The sequence below is a fragment of the Sesamum indicum genome, linkage group LG10 (genome assembly GCF_026168435.1).
Source record: "Sesamum indicum cultivar Baizhima isolate 11 linkage group LG10, ASM2616843v1, whole genome shotgun sequence".
Taxonomy (NCBI): Eukaryota; Viridiplantae; Streptophyta; class Magnoliopsida; order Lamiales; family Pedaliaceae; genus Sesamum; species Sesamum indicum.
The window spans coordinates 17,157,957-17,182,923 of NC_142666.1; the positions used below are offsets into that span (position 1 = coordinate 17,157,957).

Consider the following 24,967-nt stretch of genomic DNA (forward strand, 5'->3'; position numbering starts at 1 on the left):
TCCCTATAAAACTCACATAATTTTGTATGTTTATTAACTTCTTGACAAACAATAATTGAGTTTATTTTCGTAGTCATTAATTTTAGCATTAATTAAATCGACCATTTATTTGAAGTTATATTCAATTCAAGAAATATGCGATTTATTAGAAAATATCGGGTAAAGTAAAATAAATCCAACACTGAGATTCATAATTGTATATATCATTATATAATTAATTAAAAGAAAAAAATGCAATTTACCTATTCGATACGAGAAATAAACAAAAAAACTCATGTAAAAAATAATATAGCAAATTACCCTCTATGTTTCAAAGTAAATTTTTACTTATCTATCCTATTCTACTCAATAACATCTACTATTATAATGGATAACAATTCCTACTATACAATAAGTCAACTTCTACTATATAACAGACAACATTCCACACACTTGGTGGAGTTTGAACCCATAGCCTCCAAAATTATGAAGCCTCAGCTCGTTAGCTGATCTAGGCTTCATTAGCTGTTAATTCATTTTTCGCATGGAAAATTTTGTTATTTTACATATAGGAGATAAATTGCATTTAGCCCAATTAATTAATTAATAACTAAACTAATATTCATCTCTTTAATTAATTGGCAAGTGAGCCACATATATAGGCTACAAAAGATCCCCATTCGGGGGCGGGTTAACGCCCGTTGACGACGAAGACCAGGAACTCTTCCTATTCCAAGTCTCCGTCTGTTTGTCTGTACATGGCGCAATTGCATCCGAAGTTTCCTCTTCATGTTCGTTTTTGCAGCAACATGATTCTCTGAAGAGATCTGAGTTAGGATCGGTGAGGATTCATCTTGACTGTGGAGATGAGCAAGAACTACGACAACTGGGAGAGGCTGGTGCGTGCTGTTCTGCGGAGGGAGGATGATAGGGAGCTAGCGTTGTGCCATTCCGGGGATCTCAGCAGCATAGCATCCAGCTTCCGATCTTCTACTTCAGATATTAGTTTTAGCAATGAAGAGTGGCTTGTTGATGACAGTGGGTGGAAGGCGATGCTACCACCTCGTCAACAAATAGTAGGACCGAGATCAGCTTTTTGGGTTAGACTTTAATTTTCTTGATCCTTAATTCCTCACCTTTTTACGATGGTGTTTGCAATAGTTTTTACTTTTCATTACAAGTTACGGTGTATGAAAATAGAAGTGGAAAATAAAATTAGAGTTAGAGGGTTTGGGAAACATATAATGCGAAATATAAAACAGCCATAATGCGAATGGCAAAATATAATTAACCTATTGTCTCCTCCTCCTTTTTGTCAATCTTGATTGCCAGCACAAGTTCTTAAGAACGAAAGAAGAATGGGAGATGGATTCAGTGGTTCTTGATGATATAATAAACCGTTTGCTTGAGGTTAAAAGGACGCCGGGGAAGCAGGTGAAGCTCTCGGAGTTGGAGATCAGGCAGCTGTGCGTGCAGTCTAGACAGATTCTTTTGCTACAGCCTAATCTTCTTGAGCTGGAGGCACCCGTTAAGATCTGTGGTACAGTTTTGATAATTTTCACTGTATTTCAGTTGGGTTTCGGCGATTGGCATCCTTCTCCTTTCTATTTGTTGAATTTCTGGTCAAATTTATTTTTTGTGTTTGGGTTTTGATTTTCTTGGAGTGTTTTTGTTCCATTTCGGTTATTACATTTTTCTGGCTGACCGACTTGCTGTGGTACTACTTTGATTGGGATGGGTGTTTGTATGGAGAAGTTGTAGCTGTCAGGGCAAAATTCTTGTATAGAAAAAATCTCTTTTTACACTCACTTTAATTAAACTATCATTTTTGATCTCATAAAATCACCCTCTATTTTTTTTTATTTTAAGATTGTTTTTTGTATTTTTCTCCCTCTTAAGAAATGAATAATTATTTTCTAAATATATTTATTTAAATAGTTAAATACCAAAAAAGTATATCAAATTTTTAATATTTTATAATTTCAATTAAAAAATTAAATTAACATCACACTAAAAATCAAACACTCCCAACCCTCCGCGCCCCGTTGTCCACCGCAACTCCTTCCCCTTGCACCCTGTCATCCCTCACAGAAGGTGGCGATGTTGACGTTGCCCCCCAATCTTGGGATGAAGTCACTGTCACTACCTTCTTGATGACCTGCGAGCCAAAGTGGGTGTCGGCAGCGGGGCGCGGTGGGAGGGGGGCGATTATGGGTGGGTGGCGAAGGGGTTTGCAAGGGATGACAGATGGGGTCGGGGTAGGGAGTTAATTTTATTTTTTTAATTTATATTTTAATTACGATTATACTTTATAATAGGAGTTTAATTTCAAATATTATTTACAATAAATAATATAATATATTCGAAATAAAATAATAATTTAATTAGTTAATAGTATATGCTTGTTATTATTTATATTCAGATAGATATTTAATTAGTTCATGATAAGGTCCTTGCAATTTGTTGCCAAATTTCTGATTACGTGGGACATTTTCATACAAAGAGACATGATTCTGTTCTTGTGTATTCCTAAGTGTATAGAGGCCACATGTTCGGTTTCAAGACATAGGATCCTCGGATATGATTTTGTAGTTTAGGGAAACCTTATTCTGAAGCTACCATGTCCTTTGCTCTTGCTACTTCAATTAGCTTCCGGATAACTGTTTACTCTCTCACATGCCTGATGTGCAGCTTGTTTGGATAAGTGAACAATTTGTGTGCAACAATTCTAATGGTAGAAAGTACAATTCTTGATATTTCACAAATCTCCAGTTGCTTCTATTCATGAGTATATTAACTGTTGTTTCGTTATAAGAATTAAATGCAACTTCTTGCGCAAGGCTAAGTTTAGAAGGGTCTTGAGGAGAATGCGCACATTAATCATGACCTAAGGCCTGTACTTCCCCGAAATGAATTCTCTTATCTCGACAGATTTCATGCCATTGTGCCTCATATTTGTTCTGTGCCATTGGAACATACCATGAGTTACCTTCTGTACGTGCTCGTGTATACCTTGAAAAACGAAATTTCTATCACTATTTTCATTATTTTGTAGTGGATCAATGTGTTGCTCTTTCATTATGTATTATCAATGCCAAATTCAGTGCACTTAGAGTTGTTTGACAGATTGCTGGTTTCCAAATGTTTGAGTGGTAATGGATTGCATTGATGTTGGGTGGTGAAATGATAAAACATGCTGCTGCTTTTTTACGTTGAATATAAACATTGCTACGGGGTTAAGATTACTATTATTATTAATACAATGTACAAATGTAGGCTAGAGCGATCGGTTTCACTTTTTCCTTAACCTAAACCTATTTAGAGGTAATTCAACATATACACATCTGCAACCTGTCCTAAAGGGTGCACTCCACATTCTGACCGGGCGATCCAGAAATTTTCCTATGAATTTTTCAACTGATATTTCGATATAGAAAGATCTCCTTATTTCTTCACCGCGGGAGTTAAAGCTTGCAGAGTGGGCTTGATTAATTGGAGTAAGTCTGCTTTTGGGAACAGTAAGAAGCTTTTGTTCCAGGTCAATAAAGACTACAAACTAGTACTGCTAACAAAGCGAGGGGCGTAGCGAAGAGCTTGTTCCGGTTTCGAATACGAGAAGGAGAAGAACGGAAATACCAGAGGAGAAGAGCCCAAAGGTAGTCGATATCCTCTGTACAGGGTAGGGCTTTTCACGATGGCACCGAAGCCCATATTTGATCTGGAACTTGAGAAACCCTCCCGGGCCGGGTTGACTACGAAAGGAGTGGCGACAGAGGATCATCCACCTCTTTTAGATCTTTCACCGCGTCGCTGAGATTCAATGATTCCATCATAGGCCCTTTCTCTACAGCCTAAGCTACATCAATTGAGTGAGTGCTTGTGATTATCCTGAGTTTGGTCTTGGAAAGTTAAGGTTCAACTCAAACTCAAACAACTATATATATGTCAATTATTTTGTTACTCGGTGACTATAGGGTGCTGAGCATGCAAGAAAGTGAGGTTCCATGAATCCATGTGTATATGTAATTGATGACTTACTAAGCTTTATCCGGCTAGTCGATTGGGATTGTGATTGAGCTGGTAGTTCTTTCTTTTGGTGTAAGATCAGAACTTGTTTAATGATAATTGACATGAAATTCATTTCAACTTTTCTTTGGCAGGTGATATTCATGGTCAGTATTCTGACCTTCTAAGACTTTTCGAATATGGTGGATTACCCCCAGAATCTAATTACCTATTCCTAGGGGATTATGTCGACCGAGGGAAGCAAAGTCTAGAAACAATCTGCCTTCTACTTGCGTATAAGATAAAGTATCCTGAAAACTTTTTCTTACTAAGGGGCAGCCACGAATGCATATCAGTCAATCGCATATATGGTTTTTACGACGAGTGCAGACAAAGGTTTAATGTGAGACTATGGAAATTATTCAACGATTGTTTTGATTGTCTACCTGTTGCGGCTCTAATTGATGACAAGGTGTTGTGCATGCATGGAGGTCTCTCACCTGACCTGGTTGACTTAGATCAGATCAGAAATCTACAGCGTCCAACTCCTGTCCCCCAAGCTGGTTTACTATGTGATTTACTATGGTCTGATCCCAGTAAAGATATTCAAGGATGGGGAATGAATGATAGGGGTATATCATATACATTTGGTGCAGATAAGGTGTCTGAATTTCTTCAAAAGCATGATCTAGATCTTATTTGCCGTGCGCACCAGGTCTGAACTTTACGTTTTTCTTGTTAACCAATTGATATGGAATTTCAGTGATTGATTGACCATGAGAATTTGTTCAGGTTGTTGAAGATGGATACGAGTTTTTCGCTGATAGACAAATGGTAACGATATTCTCGGTCCCAAATTACTGTGGAGAGTTTGACAATGCTGGTGCGATAATGAGTATGGACGAGAACTTGATGTGCAGATTTGAAATATTAAAGCCTGTCGAAATGAAACCCAAGTTTGGATTTGGGAGTACAACAACAACTAAACCAGGACGTCCTCAAACAAAAACAAAGGTACTAAGTTTCGGATCTCAACTTTGATACAGTAGGACCAGACAACATACTAGATGCTTGGATGGCGTAATCGTACATTCTGTTTAATTCATTTGATCATCGTTTCTCTCTATTATTTCTCTTCTTTTCAATGAAACTGAACAATTTTTTTTTTTTTTTTTTATCTTTGTTCTTTTAATCAAGTCTGAAGCAACGAATAATCTTTATCACGTCATTTCCTTTTAATATCATATGGCTTCGGCCAAACAACCAAATTAACACTACTTCGTCTTCATCCGTCTTTGCAGTCATTTCTTGGTGGTAGAATAGGGTGAGATCAATTAGCTTACAAAGATACAAGAAATCTGCATTCCGCGACATCTGACATATCGGGTCGAAGGCAGTGCTTTAATTTTCGGATCATCATGCTGTTTGGAAGTTAGCAAGGTGGAACGGAATATAGAAGATTTCTTCCCAAGAGTAAAACTGGGGAGCCTGTAAGAATCTCTACCTAATGTGTAATTCTTGCCAATCTAATAGGAGAGCTGGATGCTTTTGACAGCCAAGATTTCTGACTCTAATTGTTGAACTGGAGAAACAAGAAATCATCACTACTGATTTACTGGACCTTGTGATGCATTCATGCAGGGAATGAAGGGTAAACTGTCAGGATGCACACAGTGCACAATTAATAGTATTAACAGAAAGCATGTGGAAACTATACCTGATGCCACCATTCAACTACTTGAGCTCGACTCGCATTAGATTTAAATAAAACGTATAGATTCGAGTTTGATTTGATTATTAATCAAATGCAACTCGAATACAATTTTTCAAGTTTGATAATAATTCAAACTAGCACAAAAATTAACATGTTCAACTCAGTTGGATTCATAGCCTTGCATATTTCTCTTAATTCAATGTGACAATCTAGTCACATATTCTTTTTCTTTAAAAAAAGAAAAAGAAAAGGGACATTACTTGGATGAATATATAGTGATATAAGTAAATAAATTAAGATAAATTACAACTATCAATTTTGAGGTTTGAAATAATATAAAATACTTTCTTATTGTTTGAAAAATTATAAATATCCTCTTAACTTAAAGATATTATGTACTTGTAATTTTTCAAACAACGAGAAGGTATTTGTAATTATGCTAAACTTCAAGAGAGGTGGTTGTAATTTACCCAGTAGATTAATATACGGTTTAATAGTTACAAGGTGTTTCGGTAAGCTTATAAGATTTTTATTGATACTTGAGAGTTTATAAAATGTGGTTGCAATTCTTTATAAAAATTTTGAAAAGGAAATCTTTAAAATGTTGGCAAGCTTGGCACTGGTAGCTTGCTATTGTTGAAATATAAATACACACTCAAATCAAATCCCTGTACAGCCATTTATTCTAATTGTATTTTAATTTTTCAAAATTTGCAAACATTTTTTTTTTCATGTTATAACAGAAGAATAAAATGCTGGAAAGGTAAATGTTTTGAGAATCAAAAGCATGAAATTTCATGTAAAAAACACTAAAAATGAGCAAAAAAAAATAAAATATCTAATTTCATTAAGTTTTTCAGTATGGTGTCAGCCAAAAACACTGCTAGAATTCTCAAAATGCGCATAAAATAATAAATAATAAATAAAAAATTTAATTTAATTTGCATAAGGGCATTTTAATTTGTTAGTCACTTAGCGGAATGAGTTATTTGTTAGGCAATTATTAATTAAAAGGGTGTATTTGTAATTTTTAAAACGACAAGGGAGTTTCATAATTTTGCTCCTAATGATATAATTAATTAATAACTAAATTGAATTTCATCTCTTTAATTAATTGGCAAGTGAGGCACTATACAAAAAATCCATCTTCCGGGGCGGGTTAATGCCCGTTGACGACGTAGACCAGGAATTCTTCCTACTCCAATTTCTATTTGACTGTACATCGCGCAATTGCATCCGAAGTTTCCTCTTCATGTTCGTTTTTGCAGCAACATGATTCTCTGAAGAGATCTGAGTTAGGATCGGTGAAGATTCATCTTGACTGTGGAGATGGCCAAGAACTACGACAACTGGGAGAGGCTGGTGCGTGCTTGTAGGGAATAACCCTCCAGTGGTATTTCTTTCAAATAATACCCTATCAACTATTACAGATGAGCGGAGTACGAAACTCCTCAATATTACAGGCCAAAAGAATAACAAATATTACAGAACAGAATATAATAAAGAAACAGAAGAAATAGAACAACGAATCAACTGTTTGGATGTGGCTCAGGAGATAGAGCCAGATCCAATCTTAAAGGGACACGGTCACAAATACCGTACCCAACCACACACGGCAAGCCCTCACGGTTGCTCCACAACACTCGGCACCCAACCAAGACCCGAACACAAAGATCGGACACTCTTACTTCACACAGAACACTCTCACAGTAGATATCACGAAGAACACGAGTAGAAAACAGATTTCCTTTTTCGGCCGAGAGATTTAGGGGAGATGAGACCTCCGTATATATAGGCTAGAAATCATCCGGAGATATAGTTTGTTAGGCGGTTTCGGCGGTTTCCTAAGAGCCATTAGGTTGGCCCTTAGAAACCGCCGGAAACAGACGGGAGAGGAAGACCGAACGGACATCTCGGTTTAGAGAGAGAGAGAAGGAAGAAGCGGCGGAACCGAATGAAGAGAGAGAGAGAACTGATTAGGGTTTGAGGATAAGGGGGTACATATATAAGTCAAACCGGGTCGGGCAGAGTGGAGCGGGTCGGGTACCGGGTTGGGGCCTCCAGGTGGTAATGGGCTTGATGTGGGTGGGCTTCCGGATTTGGGCCACTTTTTCTAACATACCCCACCTTGGACCAAATACCCAATGGTATAGGTCAGGGGTTTTTGGATCTGGTTTTCTCATCATTGCCAATAAATACTCCAAAGTTGTACCTGCAATATAAACAACACTAAACAGTACAGAGGTATCAGTCAGGATTTAATAAGAGTATTTTTAAGCACTTACAGAATTTTTCGGTAGGCAAGCACTTTGTACCCATGTCTGCAGGATTTTCATCTGAGCTAATCTTTTCTAATTTTATCTCATTTTTTCCGACAATGTCACGAATGAAATGATACCTGACATCTATATGTTTTGTCCTATCATGAAAGACGGGATTTTTACATAGCTGAATTGCTGATTGACTATCAGAGAAGATCACAGGTTTTTCTTTTAAGAAACCAATTTCATTTAGAAGCCCACTAAGCCATAGAGCTTCTTTAAAAGCCTCTGTTGTAGCAATGTACTCAGCTTCAGTTGTAGATAAAGCAACAATATGTTGAAGTTGGGATTTCCAACTAATGCATGAATTGCAAAATGTGAACATGTAGGATGTAGTGGATTTACGGCTGTCCCTATCATTAGCATAATTCGAATCTACATAACCAATGAGATGTGCATGCGCAGAATGTTTTGAAAATTTAATACCAACATTTTCAGATCCACGCAAATATCTAAGTAGCCATTTTAATGCTTCCCAATGAGGGGGGCCAGGATTTGACATATATCTACTCAAGCAACTGATGGCATAGGCAACATCAGGTCTAGTGCATACCATTAGGAACATAATAGAGCCAATCACATTAGAGTAGGGGATCTTACTCATTTTTTGCATATCATTTTCAGATTGGGGGCATTGACTTTTACTAAGTTGAAAATGAGCAGCCAAAGGAACAGCAGTGGGTTTCGAATTTTCCATAGAAAACTTTTTGAGGATAGACAAAAGATACGTTTTCTGGTTTAAGAGAATAGAAGAAGTTTTTCTGTCCCTAATAATGCTCATGCCGAGAATTTGTTTTGCATTTCCAAGGTCTTTCATTTCAAAGGTTTTGCATAGATCATTTTGAAGACAATGGATAAGATGTAAGCTAGGACTTGCAATTAGCATGTCGTCAACATATAGTACTAAGAAAATCGGAGTAGTATCAACATATTTAAAATAGAGGCAGTGATCATAGTTACTCCTAGAGAAACTTAAAGACAGCATAAATTCATCAAACTTTTTATTCCATTGACTAGGTGATTGTTTCAAGCCATATAAAGATTTTTTCAGTAAACATATGTGGTCAGGTTTAGAAGTATCAGAAAAGCCAAAAGGTTGATACATGTAGATATTTTCATCTAGGTCACCATGCAAGAATGCAGTTTTCACATCCATCTGTTTTAATTCCCAATCATGAAAGGCAGTAAGAGCAAGTATAATCCTGACAGTAGTGTATTTGACAACCGGTGAGAAAATTTCATTATAGTCTATGCCTTCTTTTTGAGTGAAGCCCTTAGCAACTAATCTAGCTTTGTATTTTATGGGGTTTTCTTGCTTTATCTTGAACAGCCATTTACAATCAACGATGGAAGCGTTTTTGGGTTTAGGAACTAGGATCCAAGTTTTGTTGTCTTTTAAAGATTTCATTTCTTCATTCATCGCCTTTAGCCATTTGTCAGATTTTAAGGCTTCTACGACACTAGATGGTTCTCCTAGTTCGATGTTCAAGCTTGTGTGAAAATCCCTAAGTCTTGAAGGTATCCTAGTTTGTCTTCTATCCCTATCCCTAGCAAGTTGGTAATTATCGAGGGGATTTGGTGGAGGGTTTGTGACTCCTATGTTTTCCTGATTTTCTATATTTTGTTCTTGGTTGTCGCTTAATCCCTCCCCTTCTTGGTTATCCTCTAGGTCTACTTTATTAAAAGTGGTTTCTTGTTCTATGGGTTTGGTTCTAGCTAAACAAGGCATTTCATTTTCGTTAAAAGTAACATCTCGACTAATTAACACCTTAAAACCAGGTTGACACCTAACCCATAATCTATAGCCTTTTACACCTTCAGGATAACCAATAAAAATACATTTAAGGGATCTAGGTTCAAGTTTATCACTATTTTGATGAACAAAAGCAGAACATCCAAACACGCGCAAACCAGATAAATCAGGCAGTTTTCCATTCCATATAAAATCAGGAGTTTTACCAAATAAGGGCACAGAAGGAGACAAGTTTATGAGATGTGCAGCAGTTAAGACAGCTTCACCCCAAAAAGATTTAGGTAAACCAGAACTGATTAACAGGCATCTAACTTTTTCAAGTAAAGTGCGATTCATGCGTTCAGCTACCCCATTTTGTTGAGGGGTATAAGGATTAGTCTTATGCCTTTTTATGCCAAATTTGTCACACATTTCAGAAAACTGTTGATTACAAAACTCTAATCCATTATCAGTCCTAAGGGATTTTAATTTCTTACTAGTTTGATTTTCAACAAAGATTTTCCATTTTTCGAACTTATCGAAGACTTCAGATTTATGTTTCATCAGAAAAACAAACACTTTACGAGAGTAGTTATCAATAATTGACAAAAAATATCGATTACCACCATGGGTGGGCACATTAGAAGGACCCCACACATCCGCATGAACATAATCTAAGATGCAAGTAGACATAGATGGGTTTGGGGATGGGGATGTAGGAAAATGGACTCTATGATGCTTTCCCATAATACATTCATCACAAAATTCTAATTTTCCAAGACAGTCATTCAAAATTCCATCTTTTCTCAAAAAATCCAGTCCCTTCATGCTGATGTGACCAAGCCTTTTATGCCAAAGATTGGTTTTATTGTTTTCAAGAGCAGAAGCAGCAATATTTTCATATGTAGCAGTGCAAATATACAAATTTCGTTTTCGTTCAGCTTTAAAAACGACTAAGGATCCTTTCATCACTTTCATTATGCCCTTGCCCCATCTACCTTCTAATCCCTCTTCCTCTAATGCAGCACATGATATCAAGTTATGACTTAAGTCAGGGACATACCTGACATTTTTCAAAATCATTTTATATCCTTCCTCAAAACATAACGAAATGTCACCCAGACCTTTTATTTCGCATTTTTTCTCATTAGCCATGGACACAAAGCCAACATGCTCATATCTCAAATTAGAAAAAATGTCTTTGAAAGGACTCATATGAAATGTGCAGCCAGAATCAATCAACCATTCATTCATGTCAAAGGAATTTACAGAGTTCACTTCATACACAGTAAAAACTTCCCCATTTGATTCAATAGTCACATTATTGGTTCTGTCTTTATCATCATAATTTCTGTCTTTGTTTTCACGTCTAGGTTTTCTGTAGTCTTTTATATAATGGCCTTTTATTCCACAATTGTAACACCGTCTATCTTTTATCTTATCATTTTTAAGGCTGGTTTCTCTTGACCTAGACTTACTCCTACTATAGTTATTTCTACTTCTACTTCTACTATTATATCTAGGATAAAAATTCCTAAACTTAGTCCTACCTCTGACAGCATTTATCTCATGTTGGTTCTGACTGGGTTTATTAACCTTAAGGTCTAATTCTTTACTTTTTAAACCATTTACTACTGTTTCTAGATTGACACTATCTCTTCCATACTTAATGGCAGCCTTAACATCTGAGTAGGATTCGGGTATGGCATTCAAAAGTACTATGGGGGAATACTCATCTATATATTTATCACCAGTGAGTTTAATATCTTGAATGAGTTTAGTGAAGTCATCTAAGTTTTCATCAATGTTTTTAGAAAGATCGAGTTTATACCTGAAGAATTTTTCTAGCAAGAATAGTTTGTTAGGCAATGAGATTTCAGTGTATAATTCTTCTAATTTGTCCCATAAGGCTTTTGAGGATTCTAATTTACCTACTTTTCGTAAAACAGTATCAGAAAGATTTAATATAATAGAAGAATATGCAAATTCATCGTTTTCTTGCTTCTTTTCTTCAGAAATGGTTTCAACATACCTACCATCTATTGCTTTGAAAACTTTTTGTTGAATGAGTATGCCTTTCATTTTTTGTTGCCAAATCGAGAAATCGGTTTTTCCGTCAAACGGTTGAAGGCTGTAACCAGCCATTTTTGAAAAAACAGTTTTGGAAAAATTCGTTCGGTTTTGAAAGAAACACGACAGCAAGAAAATTTTTAAAGAAGCAGATTTTTGGGGCAATAATCAGAAAACACAATTTACAGTAGCAACTACCGAATAACAGCAATTAAGGTACTCAGATTTCAACCTAAATCAGCAGAGTGTACAACAGAAGAAACTAACAGTAGTCGATGAATGTATGAGAAAAATAAACCTCAGAAATATCACACAGGTTTCCAAGATAAATGCAGTTAATAACAACAACAGCAATTATCAGAAATCACAGGTATCGAAAACAAATGTCAACAGTAAATAGCAGATTTAGCACAAGCCGGGGCTCACCAGCCTGAGTCCCGTCTAGATACCCGACGACCTCAGGGGTCCGGCCAAGAGGGATATCAGGGGGTTTTTGCCGCGGTAAACAGGGATAGTAACAGGGTAAGCAGTATAAACGTAATATAAAACTGTAAACAGAAAGAGCGAGAAATAAAAAACCAGAGGAGGGGTTTATCGAATGTTACCGCCACCAAGGATCACCACGGGTCAGAGATGCTGGCTCTGATACCACTGTAGGGAATAACCCTCCAGTGGTATTTCTTTCAAATAATACCCTATCAACTATTACAGATGAGCGGAGTACGAAACTCCTCAATATTACAGGCCAAAAGAATAACAAATATTACAGAACAGAATATAATAAAGAAACAGAAGAAATAGAACAACGAATCAACTGTTTGGATGTGGCTCAGGAGATAGAGCCAGATCCAATCTTAAAGGGACACGGTCACAAATACCGTACCCAACCACACACGGCAAGCCCTCACGGTTGCTCCACAACACTCGGCACCCAACCAAGACCCGAACACAAAGATCGGACACTCTTACTTCACACAGAACACTCTCACAGTAGATATCACGAAGAACACGAGTAGAAAACAGATTTCCTTTTTCGGCCGAGAGATTTAGGGGAGATGAGACCTCCGTATATATAGGCTAGAAATCATCCGGAGATATAGTTTGTTAGGCGGTTTCGGCGGTTTCCTAAGAGCCATTAGGTTGGCCCTTAGAAACCGCCGGAAACAGACGGGAGAGGAAGACCGAACGGACATCTCGGTTTAGAGAGAGAGAGAAGGAAGAAGCGGCGGAACCGAATGAAGAGAGAGAGAGAACTGATTAGGGTTTGAGGATAAGGGGGTACATATATAAGTCAAACCGGGTCGGGCAGAGTGGAGCGGGTCGGGTACCGGGTTGGGGCCTCCAGGTGGTAATGGGCTTGATGTGGGTGGGCTTCCGGATTTGGGCCACTTTTTCTAACAGTGCTGTTCTGCGGCGGGAGGGAGACAGGGAGCTAGCGCTGTTCCATTCCGGGGATCTCAGCAGCATAGCGGCTAGCTCCTCGGCTTCTACTTCAGATGTTAGTTTTAGCCATGAAGAGTCGCTTGTCAATATACCTACGGACTACTCTGACTTAACTCTTGATCACAGTGAGTGGAAGGCGATGTTACCTCCTGATAAACAAATAGTGGTTTGGAGATCAGCGTTTCTGGTTAGATTTCAATTTTCTTGATCGTTAATTTCTGGCTATTTTACTACACTGTTTGCAATTGGATAAAATAAGTTAGGTGAGAAAGTTGAAAACTAATTACAAGTAGATCAGTTTGGATGAGATCCAAATGGGAAAAAATGCAATTTATGTCCGAGTCATATGAAAAATGAGTAATAAAACCATTTATGAAAAAAATAGCAAATTATTACCAGGGTTTTAGAAAATGAAGTAGATTACTCATTATTTAAACTATTGAGGGGGATGCGGCTTTTAATTGCTTCATTTTTTAAAAAGTAGGAAGATAATTTGTGAATTTTTTTACTTATCTCACGTGTGTAAATTGCATTTAATCCAATCGCTAATGTGTTGGAACTAGAGTTGTCTGGTTTCAAAATGGTTGGATTGTACATGTGTTGCGAAGATTTAACATTAATTGTTTTATAATATCTAAAGTGGGTAAAATATTTTTTTAGTCCCATAAACTATGATAGATGATGTTTTTAGTCCCATAAGACTCAAAAAATCATGTCTTTTTAGTTCCTAGAAAATATAATTTTGGGCCTTTTTAGTCCCAAAACCACAACCTACGTGATTTTTCAGCATAAAAATATGTGATTACTAGTTTTATGGGACTAAAAGCGACACCTGTCGTAGTTGTGGCATTAAAATAAATTTGACCCTTATTTTATACGACTACAAAAGCATTTTACTCATTTAAAGCGGTTGGTTTGTTTTCATTTTTATTTTCAATCTTCAGCATTTTCAATGAAAATGGGCTTGTTGTTAGACGAACATTAAAATCAGAGTGATATTTGTAATTTTTTAAATAACGAGACATTTATAATTATACCAAACCTTAAAAAAGATGATTATAATTTACCCTTTTTAATATTAAAAGGGGTAAATTGTTACTCACCCAATAGGAAAAAGGGAGTTCAATTGTTATGTTGAGAAGGGCCATTTCCGTTTAGCAGTTGAATGAGTTTCCAGTGTTTGGAAAACAATAATATTTACATTTTTTACCAATAAACTATAAAAATTGATAAAACGTTGTCTATTACTTTTGACTTAAATCAATTTAACTTAGGTAATTCAAATATGAGAGTTGTAAACTAAAAATGGTTTTTTTGAAACTATTTCAAAAATAAAATTGGTAAATACTTCATTTTCGATGATTGGAACCCTATTGTACTCATGGTAAAACTGTATACAACTTTGAAACAGAGCTTTTTTCTTGATCCGACGACTGGAAAGAACTGCTTCATGCTGGGAATAGAAAAGTTCCTACTGTTGAAAGATTGGGCAGTACAGTCTCACCCGGAATCAAGGTGTTTTTATCACACACAACATCCACACTTTACTGTCTATAAAATTGCAGCATTGAGCGTTCATGTTTTGCGGGTAAGTTTGCAGATTCAAACTGGTGGCCGTGCCACGTTATTCAGTGGGGAAAGAGATGATGATTGATATGCGAGGGAGGATAAAGACGCAAATGCTCTCCCCGGGGACTCTTTATGCATCCTATCTTGTGTTTCAATTACGCAACAAGGACTCGTATCTAAAACTAGATTCAACATGCTTTATGTCTTCTTCGGTCAGGTTTATGCACGATACTGAATCAGATTATGATTATTCGGAGAGGCAAGATCATGATCATCAGACGTGGGTGAGCTTCCGACAAGGCAATGACAGAGATGATGGGTGGATGGAAATAAAACTGGGAGATATCTACGTTGATCAGGGCAGCCAAGGAATGGTGGAGGCGCGGTTTATGGGGAGGAATGGCTTCGGAATGGAGGACCTCGTTGAAGGTATTGAGTTTCGGCCTCAGGGGTTTCCAATTAGTGCACTCTTTATGAAGCCAGCTGATGAAGTGGGGAAAAGGAAAAACAGAAAGGGCAAAGGGATTTTTTCCTACTTTAGGACTCCTTCAACATAATATGATCCTCCCGCTTATAAGTCGCTTCTTTGTTTTACACATCAATTACATCTTTTTCGTTTCTATTTTTCGTTCATGTAGCTTTAGTTTGATTAAGCGTAATTGTTCATGAACTAGCCAAATGTGCTCTTGGATCCTTGGAAGGTGTTTCCAATCTTCTAGCAGAAGTGGCTGTCTTGGTGTCGGTGGAGTTGTTTGGTTGAACTTGAATCAATAATATGGTATTTGCAACACACTTGTTGTGAGATTGATGTACAGTTCACAACCAATTATTTGGCAAGTGTATTGCACTTGCTTTGTGATTGGTTTTGTTCGACAAGAGGCAAGAATAATTTTTCTAAATAGATCATAGGTCAAGTTTGTTAAATATAATTATCCATGAATTTTATTTTAAAACTTCTTAATATATATTGTTGAGCGGGAAAAAAAAATGCATTTAATATTGTAATTTGGAAGGTGACATTTTTAGTCTTGTACTAATTGATTTCCGCAATTTAATCATTTTCAGCTGAAATTCTCAATTTGACCAGGTCAAATATATGATATTTAGGAGAAAGTTGTAAATGGGAGAACTTATAATTTTCAAGTTTTTAAAGGGGTATAAATGAAATTAAACCCTTAAAAGAAATATAGTTTGAACTCATTCTTTAATTTGGTTCAACCACTCCACAGTATATATGCAGCAAATCAACGCGTTTCATAAAGCTTCCCATTCTCATCCACACTCCATCTTTATGATCAATCTCTCTACCCCAAATTTCTAGCAAACATGTTCTTAAAAAACACCACTTCAGATAAGAAATCACTAAACTATATAGATGATCAATTTTCTTGATTAAGATGTCTGTAAACTATGACAACTGGGAGAGGCTGGTTGGAGCAGTTTTGCGGCGAGAGGGAGACAGGGAAATAGCCTTGGCCGATTCCAGGGATCCCAGCATCATCAGCAGCAGCAGCAGAACTAGCTCCGCCTCCGCGTTTTCTACTTCAGATCTAAGCAGTTTTACCTCCTATATTTCTCAGTTTGATCATACCCCAAGTGTTATTCGATTACCTATGGACTACACCGACCTAAAGCTCGATCACCACGAATGGAAGACGATGCTGCCGCCTGATAAACCTGAAGCAGTATGGACATCGGCCTCTCTGGTACGACTTTCTCCCGCTAAATTATATTTTTAGTGGGTGGGATATGAGGTTTAATATTTTCAGTTCATTATTCTATACAAGTTTTAAAATAGCCCCAAAATCTAGAAAATTTGTTAATTTCATCCTTATTTTTTTTAGAATAATTCTAAAGTTGAAAGTTTTTTGATATACTTAGTGTCATAAATTCTCGTAAAATAAAAGATTAAATCTATGAGTTTTCTGAATTTTTTAGATCATTTTAAAAAATTTGAAAAATAATATGTCGATTTTTTTTTAATTTTAAAATTATTTAAAACAATGGACTAAAAGTATGAGATTAAAAGTGTATTTTGCCACTTTCTCTTCATCATTTTCTCACTCTTCTATTCTATATAAGATCACTTATATATAATGTTTTAAAAATCGAATCCACCAACAAATGGAATAAGTTATTGGTCCGACCAATTGAGCATGATTAAAAATTGATCGACCCAAATTATGTTGTACATTGTACATATATCGTATATTGTAACAATTAAGTTATTAACTAAGTTTGACTAAATAAGTTGTTAGCGGGATTTGACCGATTTTAATCGGTCTGTCTCGAATTTGACCATTCCAATTTCTGTGCTCATATCCGGATCGAAAGCAGATATATTACTTATATATAAATAAATATATAATTTTAAATTATATAAACTTTGTCTAAATATATATCAATATATTATAATTTTAAACTATATTTAGAATTTTATAAACAATGTTATAAGATTTGAACCATTCATTGATTTATATCAGGTGAGATCTTACAATTATTAAATAAAGCTTGAAATATCATTTTACAATTAAAAAATAAATTAAAAATGGCGTGTGTCATGCATTAAAAAGTATTTTTTTAATTATTTGGGCTATTTTGTGTACGTTCTTTTTTCATGAGAATTCTATTGAACGTGTAAATTGCATATAGCCCTTTTATGTCCAACCCATTTAGTTTACACTAATAATCTATGACAAACTCTATGTGTATATAATTTTTATAAATATGATTTAAGTAAAATACTCATAAAATTTTATTATTTTTTAAAGTATATATAAAATAATAAATTAATATTGAATTTATAAAAAAGATAGTGGCAAACAAAAAAAAAAGAATAACTATTGAAAGATAATGGGGAAGAAGGAAATTAGATGGGTGACGGATGAGTAGGAAGTTAATAAACAAATTAATAATTAAATTAAATATTAAAAATTGACATAACAAAATAATTGAAATACCAATTCACCCCATTTCGATTATTTAGTTTCTATGCTAACATGTTAAACTCCGAAACAGAGCTTTTCTCTTGATCCAGGGACGGGAAAGAACTGTTTCATGCTGGGAGCAACAAAACTTGTAGTATTCTTACCTGATAGTTGGGAAATCAAATCTCACCCAAAATCAAGGTACTTACATCGTAGACTGATACGAGTTGTCAAGTAAAAAATTCTTAAATTATACTGGCATTTCTAAGATTAGATCAAAATATATAATTATAGCCCCTATTTTTTATAAAAGTACAACTACATCCCCTGAGGGGTATAAGTGTAATATTTTTTAAGTGTTGTTTACGTAAACTTTGGCTTTACGTATTTGTATATTTGACCTAACTTCAAAAAGTGTTCATATAATTTGTATTTAACTCCACGATTTATCCAAGATTTATCTTTTCCTAGAATGTGCAGATTCGAGGAGGTGGTTGTGCCAAGAGACTCGTGGGGGTTTGACATCCGAGGCAGAATACATACACGAATGCTTTCTCCACAAACTTTTTATGAAGTGTATCTTGTGTATGAATTAGCTGATAAGGGCACAGAAATGGACAATTTTGCCCGTGCAAGTATTACAAATCTTTTTCGTGGACGTGCATTAGACATCTATCATCCTAGAAGTCAAGAAAAGATGGTGCGCTTATTTCAACCAAGTAGTGGAAGAGACGATGGGTGGATGGAAATACAACTTGGATGTTTCTATGTTGGTTATGCCCTCCGCGGAGAGGTGGAGGTGCAGTTGTCGGATATAAACTATAGAATGAACATTATTGTCGAAGGTATTGAGTTTCGACCTACGAGGGCCAAGAAAACTTTTGGATTTTTTCAATATAATGAGTATCGGTAAATTGCATTACAAGCAGAACTCCTGTGGTATACATATTAGGCAAATGGGTCTTTGAAGAGAAAGCACTGTTCAATTAATTTTTTAAAATTCAATATAATTTCGTTATAGCCATACTTCAACAACTGATCACCATCCAAATATGATAATTAAATTCAAATGCCAAATATGTTTCAATTATTTTTTTAGGTTTGTATATCCATGTTATTACAGTATTTTTACATGCACCACACATATGTCGCTTCATTTTCGTTCAACTCTTGTTTATGTATATATGTTGTTAACTTTTAGGGGTGTTTTTGTTAATCTGCATTCCAATATCCAATTTTGATTCTATTGGTTGTTTGATACATTTTGCAATATTTCTATATGTATATATATTTCTGGGAGGAAAGGAAAAAATTGCAAATTCGTTTGCTTTTGCATATATATATATATATGTTAGTCATGTCAGTAGGTAGCAAACATTGCATTTTGTATGTGTCATATTCTTACAGCTAAATTTTTATAGATGAAAAAACCCAATATGCAGCAGCTAGCTACAGTATTCTGAGACATTCTACACTCCACCAGTACATGCGTTTGGACCTCCTTAATTAGTCCCGTAATGATCATACTTAGTAGAATAATGTAAGGAAGCAACAAATCAACATATTATTCCTATGCACAACACGGAATTTTTTTACCCAAATGAGGTTCGGCTGAATTATATAAATTACAGAGCAAGTGTGATATACTTGTATGTGATTACACTTTCTATATAAATTGCTTAGGTCTGATTAAATTTGATCTGAATTAGAATTTTTCGAGCAACACATGCAAAAAATTAAAGAAAATAGATGTTCTTACTCAATCGTTATACAAATGTAGAAACAAGAAATTAAAGAAAACAAATGTTCTTACTCGATCGTTATACAGATGCGAAAGAATTAGTCCTGAATGTTGAATACGTAGTTTAGGAATCCAGCCCTCGTTGTCAATGTAAGAATTGCTCGTCAACGACTTCATCTCCTCAGGGCTTAGGCAGCACCCACCCCGACTTGTCTGATCTTGATCCCTCGCATTCCTCCTCAGCAAAGATTATCTTGTTCATGATTAATTAAGACAACACAAAAGAAATCAAGAAATATCAACCTATAATGCTAAAATTACTCATCGATCACTACAAGAGAACAGGAATTCAAGATGAATTATTTTCCCTAGTATTCATCTTTTCAATTTTCAATTGAAATACCAACAATTCGTGGATAAAATCGTCTCTGGAGGAAAGAATAAAATTAAATGAAGGTTCAGGTAGGAAAATGTTACTACTCATAGCCGACGTAAGTCCATGCATCCCATTCTTGAGGGACAACGATGTCCGAGAGAAACAAGTGGAAGAATATAGCTCTGGAATAAGCTTTCCAGGCTCTTCCCAGGAATGTCTTCCCTTTTCCAGTCACATTGCACTGTTTGAACACGAATCCACCAGCATCGTTTGGACTGACTCTTGCCTGTGCAGCTATAAAACCTGTTGAACCAAGGTTTAATAGTCCTGCATTCACCAATATCCTGCATTTCTACGTGCAAAGACAAAATTGATCCTGTCATCAGCTATTAGTTATTTAGTGGGGAAAGAGATGATGATTGATATCCGGGGGAGGATAAAGATGCAAAGCTCCCGGGAGACTCTTTATGCATCGTATCTTGTGTTTCAATTACTTAACAAGGACTGCTATCCAAATCTAGATTCAACATGCTCCATGTCTTCGTCAATCAGGTTTATGCACGATACTGAATCCGATTATGATCATTCCGAGAGGCAAGATCATGATCATCAAACATCGGTGAGCTCCGACAAGGCAATTACAGAGGTGACGGGTGGATGGAAATAAAACTGGGAGATTGATGCAGGTCGCTGAAGATGGGTCGGGTAGTGACCTGGGGTGATCCTTAGGTCGGATCACGGCTCTCCTTAACTTCTTGTGACTGGATCCTGAGAACAGAAAACAAGTTAGGCTTATTGGGATGCCCCCAACTAAAGTCCTCCGATGCTTAAGTTAGAAAATGGGGTCGAATTCGACCAAAAGGATTTAATAGGATCGAAAATAGCATTAGTTGCACGTACCATGAATACTTATGATTGGATTTTTATAGTTTTCCATACCGTATCAAATGGTTTCACGCGGCAGTATCTGAAAGCATAACTGTCAGGTGATCAAATGGCTTGTAAGCCGAGTCTCTTTTTCGGGTTGGGTCCAGCGGGTTGGGTTGGTGATCACTCGGATCTTGTCCTTCTTTTGCAATTTTCATGGGATTGAGGGGCATTTTTGACTTTTTGCTCGTCGAGGGCTACTACCCTTATAGAGATATCAACGTTGATCAGGGCAGCCAAGGAGTGGTGGAGGCGCGGTTTCTGGAGAGGAATGGCTACGGAATGGAGGGCCTCGTTATTGAAGGTATTGAGTTTCGTCCTCCGGTTTCCAATTAGTGTACTCTATATGAAGCCAGCTGATGAAGTGGGGAAAAGGAAAAACAGAGAGGGCAAAGAGATTTTTTCCTACTTAAGGATTCCCTCAACATAATATGATCGCCCAGCTTATAAGTCGCTTGTTTGTTTTCCACATTAATTCCATCTTCGGTTTCTACTTTTCATTGATGTAGCTGCAGTTTGATTAAGAGTACTTGTTATGCAATGACACATGAACTAACCAAATCTGTGCTTGGATCCTTGTAAGGTGTTTCCAATCGTGGAGCAGAAGCCACTGCCTTGGCACTAATGGAAAATTCTAACTTAGAACAGGTTTGGCTGAACCTAAATTAATTATATGGTAAGTGTAGTAAACTTTTCATATATTGCTCTACAGTTTAGGAAAATTGATCAATTACTTGACAAGTTATTATACTTGCTTTGTGATTGATTTGATTAAAATAAAAGCAGGAATAGTTTGTTTTAAGTCGATCATAGGTTGGGGTGTAAATATAACTATCCACAATTTTTATTCTAAAACTTCTTAATATATACTAATGAGCGGGGAATAAAATGCAATTTTAGTCTTGTAATTTGGGAGTGGCATTTTTGTTTCAATATGAATTAATTTTTATAATTTAGTCATGTAACTTTAGTTATTTTTTTTGTCAAAATTCTCAACTTAATCAGATCAAATACAAGTCACACAATTTTTCAAAAATATATAAACGAGAGAAAGTATGATTTCTTATTTTTAAAGAGATATAAATAAAATTAACCCTTAAAATAAATATAGTTTGAACTCATTGTTTAATTTGGTTCAACCACTCCACAGTATACATACAACAAATCAACGCGTTTCATCAAGCAGTTGAGTTGACGAAGATCTTCAGTCTTCCTATGTATTCTCATCCACACACTCCACAACTACAATCTTTATGATCTAGTAAACATGTTCTGAGCAAACACCATTTGGGAGAAGAAATCACCAAACTAGATAGATGATTAATTTTCTTGATTGAGATGGCTATGAACTACGACAACTGGGAGAGGCTGGTTGGAGCAGTCTTGCGGCGGGAGGGAGACAGGGAAATTGCCTTGGCCGATTCCAGGGATCCCAGCATCAGCGGCAGCAGAACTAGCTCCGCCTTCGCGCCCTCTACTTCAGATCTAAGCAGTTCTGCCTCCTATATTTCTCGATTTGATCATACCCCCAATCTTACTCGATTACCTATGGACTATACGGACCTAAAGCTCGATCACCACGAATGGAAGACGATGCTGCCGCCTGATAAACATGAAGCAGTATGGAGATCGGCCGCCCTGGTACGACTTTCTCCGGCTAAATTATATTTTGTCTCATAGGATAATATATGAGGTTGAATATTTTTATTTCTTTATTTATGAAAATTTTAAAATAGTCTCAAAATTAAGAATTTGTTATGTTTAGTTATTTTATGAAAATTATAGAATAGTTCTGAAATTGAAAAAAAAAATATTTAGTTCATAAATCCTCGTAAAATAAAAGATTAAATGTATCGAATTTTTTAATTTTAAAATTATTTTGTAAAGTAATAGACTAAAATTATAAGATTAAAAGTGTATTTTACCACTTTCTCTTCATCGTTTCTCACTCTTGTATTCTATAATCACTTATATATAATGTTTTAAAAATTGAACGAAACAACAAATCGGATAAGTTATTGGTTCGATTAATTGGGCATGATAAAAAATTGATTGACCCAAACTATATTATATAATGAATATATATAGTATATTAATATATTATATATCAATTAATTAACCTAAAGGCAAAATGTACAAATAATTTCCGAATAAAATTAACGAGAAACACACATAAATAAATTCAAATATTATAAAATAAATACAATATAGAGAATATTATAATTTATCCCCACAATATGCAAGATATATGTTTTCTATAATATTCTGAAATATTATAGCTTAAATATGAAAATAAATTATTAAAGTAATTGATCGAGAAATGCATAAATTTTGGAAATATTAATTTAAATTGAGTCTGACCAAATAGTGAATATCACATGATTACTATTTTTTTTTTAAAAAAAAAGTAGTTAATTATATTACAGGCAAAATAATATTGTCACAATAAGTTATTAATTAAGTTTGACTAAATGAATTGACTCTCCTAAAATGTAGTTAGCCGAATTTGACCGGTTTTGATAGGTCCATCTCGAATTTGAACATTCCAATTTCTATGCTCATACTCGGATAGGAAGCAAATCTGGTTTCCGAGTTTCAAAATATAACTTATTTATATAAATAAATATATATAATTTTAAGAATATAACTATTTTTATCTAAATATATGTCAATTTATTAACTATATTTAGAAATTTATAAACAATGTTAATCAGATATGAACCATATATTTATATTAGATGAGATTTAACGAAAATTAAATAAAGCTAGAAATATCATTTTTCAATTAAAAAATATAAATAAATATTAAAAATGAAGCATGGCATGCATTAAAAAGTAATTTTTAAGAAAAAAATGGGCTATTTTATAGAAATATTGAAGGGGTTCTTTATACATTCTTTTCTCATAAGAATTTTTTAGAACATGTAAATTGCATTTCGACCTTTTATGTCTAATCCCATTTAGTTTATATGCTAACACATTGAACTCCGAAACAGAGCTTCTCCCTTGATCCAGATACAGGAAAGAACTGTTTCACTCTGGGAGTTGCAAAACTTGTATTCGTACCTGAAGGTTGGGAAATGAAATCTCACCCCAAATCAAGGTACAAATCTTCTTTAATTATATTCATATTTTTTTAGATTAGATTAAAATATATAAATAGTACTTGTCTTTTATAAAATTACAGCTACATCATCTGAAGGGTGTTAGTGTAATATTTTTCAGGTGTTGTTTATGTAAGTTTTGCTTTTAAAGAGTGGTGTAATTGTGGATTACAATTATAACATAGGAGGTTTATTTTTAATTTTACGAAAAAAATAAAAAAATGTTTGTATATTTTGAACTAATTTCAGTGGGTGTCAATGTAATTTGTATTCAATTCCACGAACTATCCAGGATTTATCTTTTCCTAGAATGTGCAGATTCAAGGAGGTAGCTGTGCCAAGATACTCGTGGGGGCTTGATATCCGAGGCAGAATTACAACACAAATGCTTACTCCAGAGACTCTTTATGAAGCGTATCTTGTATTTGAATTAGCTGATAAAAACACAAAAATAGAATATTTTGCACAGGCAAGAGTTAGAAATTTTTTCCGTGGACGTGAACTAGATATCGATCGTCCCGGAAGGCAAGAAAAGATGGTGAGCTTTCAACCAAGCAGTGGAAGAGACGACGGGTGGATGGAAATACAACTTGGATGTTTCTATGTTGATCATGGCCTCAAAGGAGAGGTGGAGGCGCGGTTATTGGATACAAACTATAGAATGGACATCATTGTTGAAGGTATTGAGTTTCGCCCTATGAAGGCCAAGAAAAGCACAAAGCCAAAGGGATTCTTTCAAACTTTTGGATTTCGTCAACATAATTAACACGGGCAAATTGCACGCAGGCCTCCTGTGGTAGATATATTAGGCAAAAGGCTCCTTTCTGGAGAAAGCAATATTCAATTAATCCTTTAAAATTCGATATTTTGACATTGTTACTATTATAGCTTTAAGGTCAGTAATTAATTTTAGCGACTTTAATTCACGTAACATCATATGTATATATGTTGTTAACTTTTTACGAATGTTTTTGTTACTCTGCATTCTAATATGCAATTTTGATTCTATTGGTTGTTTGATACATTTTGCAATATTTCTATATGTACATATATTTCTTG

The 24,967-nt window shown here is 35.3% G+C and overlaps 3 protein-coding genes across 4 annotated transcripts; all 3 read left to right on the top strand.

Annotated features, from left to right (window-relative positions):
* The first annotated feature begins 651 nt into the window (after positions 1-651).
* Positions 652-5,604, top strand: LOC105171876 (serine/threonine-protein phosphatase PP1). Its single transcript, XM_011093126.3, has 5 exons — positions 652-1,079; positions 1,312-1,519; positions 4,140-4,699; positions 4,777-4,998; positions 5,286-5,604. Exons 1-5 carry the CDS (start codon positions 846-848, stop codon positions 5,310-5,312), a joined length of 1,251 nt encoding a protein of 416 aa, XP_011091428.2. The 5' UTR covers positions 652-845; the 3' UTR covers positions 5,313-5,604.
* A 1,306-nt stretch (positions 5,605-6,910) lies between these two features.
* On the top strand, positions 6,911-15,623 carry LOC148786744 (putative F-box protein PP2-B12). 2 transcript variants are annotated; one of them, XM_088885888.1, is made up of 4 exons: positions 6,911-7,064; positions 13,222-13,451; positions 14,676-14,779; positions 14,865-15,623. In XM_088885888.1, exons 1-4 carry the CDS (start codon positions 7,028-7,030, stop codon positions 15,388-15,390), a joined length of 897 nt encoding a protein of 298 aa, XP_088742014.1. In that variant the 5' UTR covers positions 6,911-7,027; the 3' UTR covers positions 15,391-15,623. The 2 variants fall into 2 exon arrangements, with proteins under 2 accessions (XP_088742014.1, XP_088742015.1); XM_088885889.1 differs by having other exon boundaries at positions 15,051-15,623.
* A 464-nt stretch (positions 15,624-16,087) lies between these two features.
* LOC105172056 (uncharacterized) lies at positions 16,088-24,914 on the top strand. The gene is made up of 9 exons (XM_088886257.1): positions 16,088-16,539; positions 17,852-17,961; positions 18,232-18,669; positions 20,430-20,523; positions 21,036-21,108; positions 21,388-21,452; positions 22,128-22,445; positions 23,801-23,907; positions 24,218-24,914. The coding sequence occupies exons 1-9, from the start codon at positions 16,231-16,233 to the stop codon at positions 24,672-24,674; spliced, it is 1,971 nt and encodes a 656-aa protein (XP_088742383.1). The 5' UTR covers positions 16,088-16,230; the 3' UTR covers positions 24,675-24,914.
* Positions 24,915-24,967: the final 53 nt, after the last annotated feature.

Bases quoted from the DNA above. Each gene is read 5' to 3' on its own strand.
- LOC105171876 (XM_011093126.3), top strand. From the start codon at position 846: ATGAGCAAGAACTACGACAACTGGGAGAGGCTGGTGCGTGCTGTTCTG. The intron at 1,080-1,311 runs GTTAGACTTTAA...CTTGATTGCCAG, and splicing joins GACCGAGATCAGCTTTTTGG to CACAAGTTCTTAAGAACGAA. The intron at 1,520-4,139 runs GTACAGTTTTGA...TTTCTTTGGCAG, and splicing joins GGCACCCGTTAAGATCTGTG to GTGATATTCATGGTCAGTAT.
- LOC148786744 (XM_088885888.1), top strand. From the start codon at position 7,028: ATGGCCAAGAACTACGACAACTGGGAGAGGCTGGTGC. The intron at 7,065-13,221 runs GTGCTTGTAGGG...CTTTTTCTAACA, and splicing joins CAACTGGGAGAGGCTGGTGC to GTGCTGTTCTGCGGCGGGAG. The intron at 13,452-14,675 runs GTTAGATTTCAA...ACTTTGAAACAG, and splicing joins TTTGGAGATCAGCGTTTCTG to AGCTTTTTTCTTGATCCGAC.
- LOC105172056 (XM_088886257.1), top strand. From the start codon at position 16,231: ATGTCTGTAAACTATGACAACTGGGAGAGGCTGGTTGGAGCAGTTTTG. The intron at 21,109-21,387 runs GTATTGAGTTTC...GATCCTTGTAAG, and splicing joins GGAGGGCCTCGTTATTGAAG to GTGTTTCCAATCGTGGAGCA. The intron at 23,908-24,217 runs GTACAAATCTTC...ATCTTTTCCTAG, and splicing joins AAATCTCACCCCAAATCAAG to AATGTGCAGATTCAAGGAGG.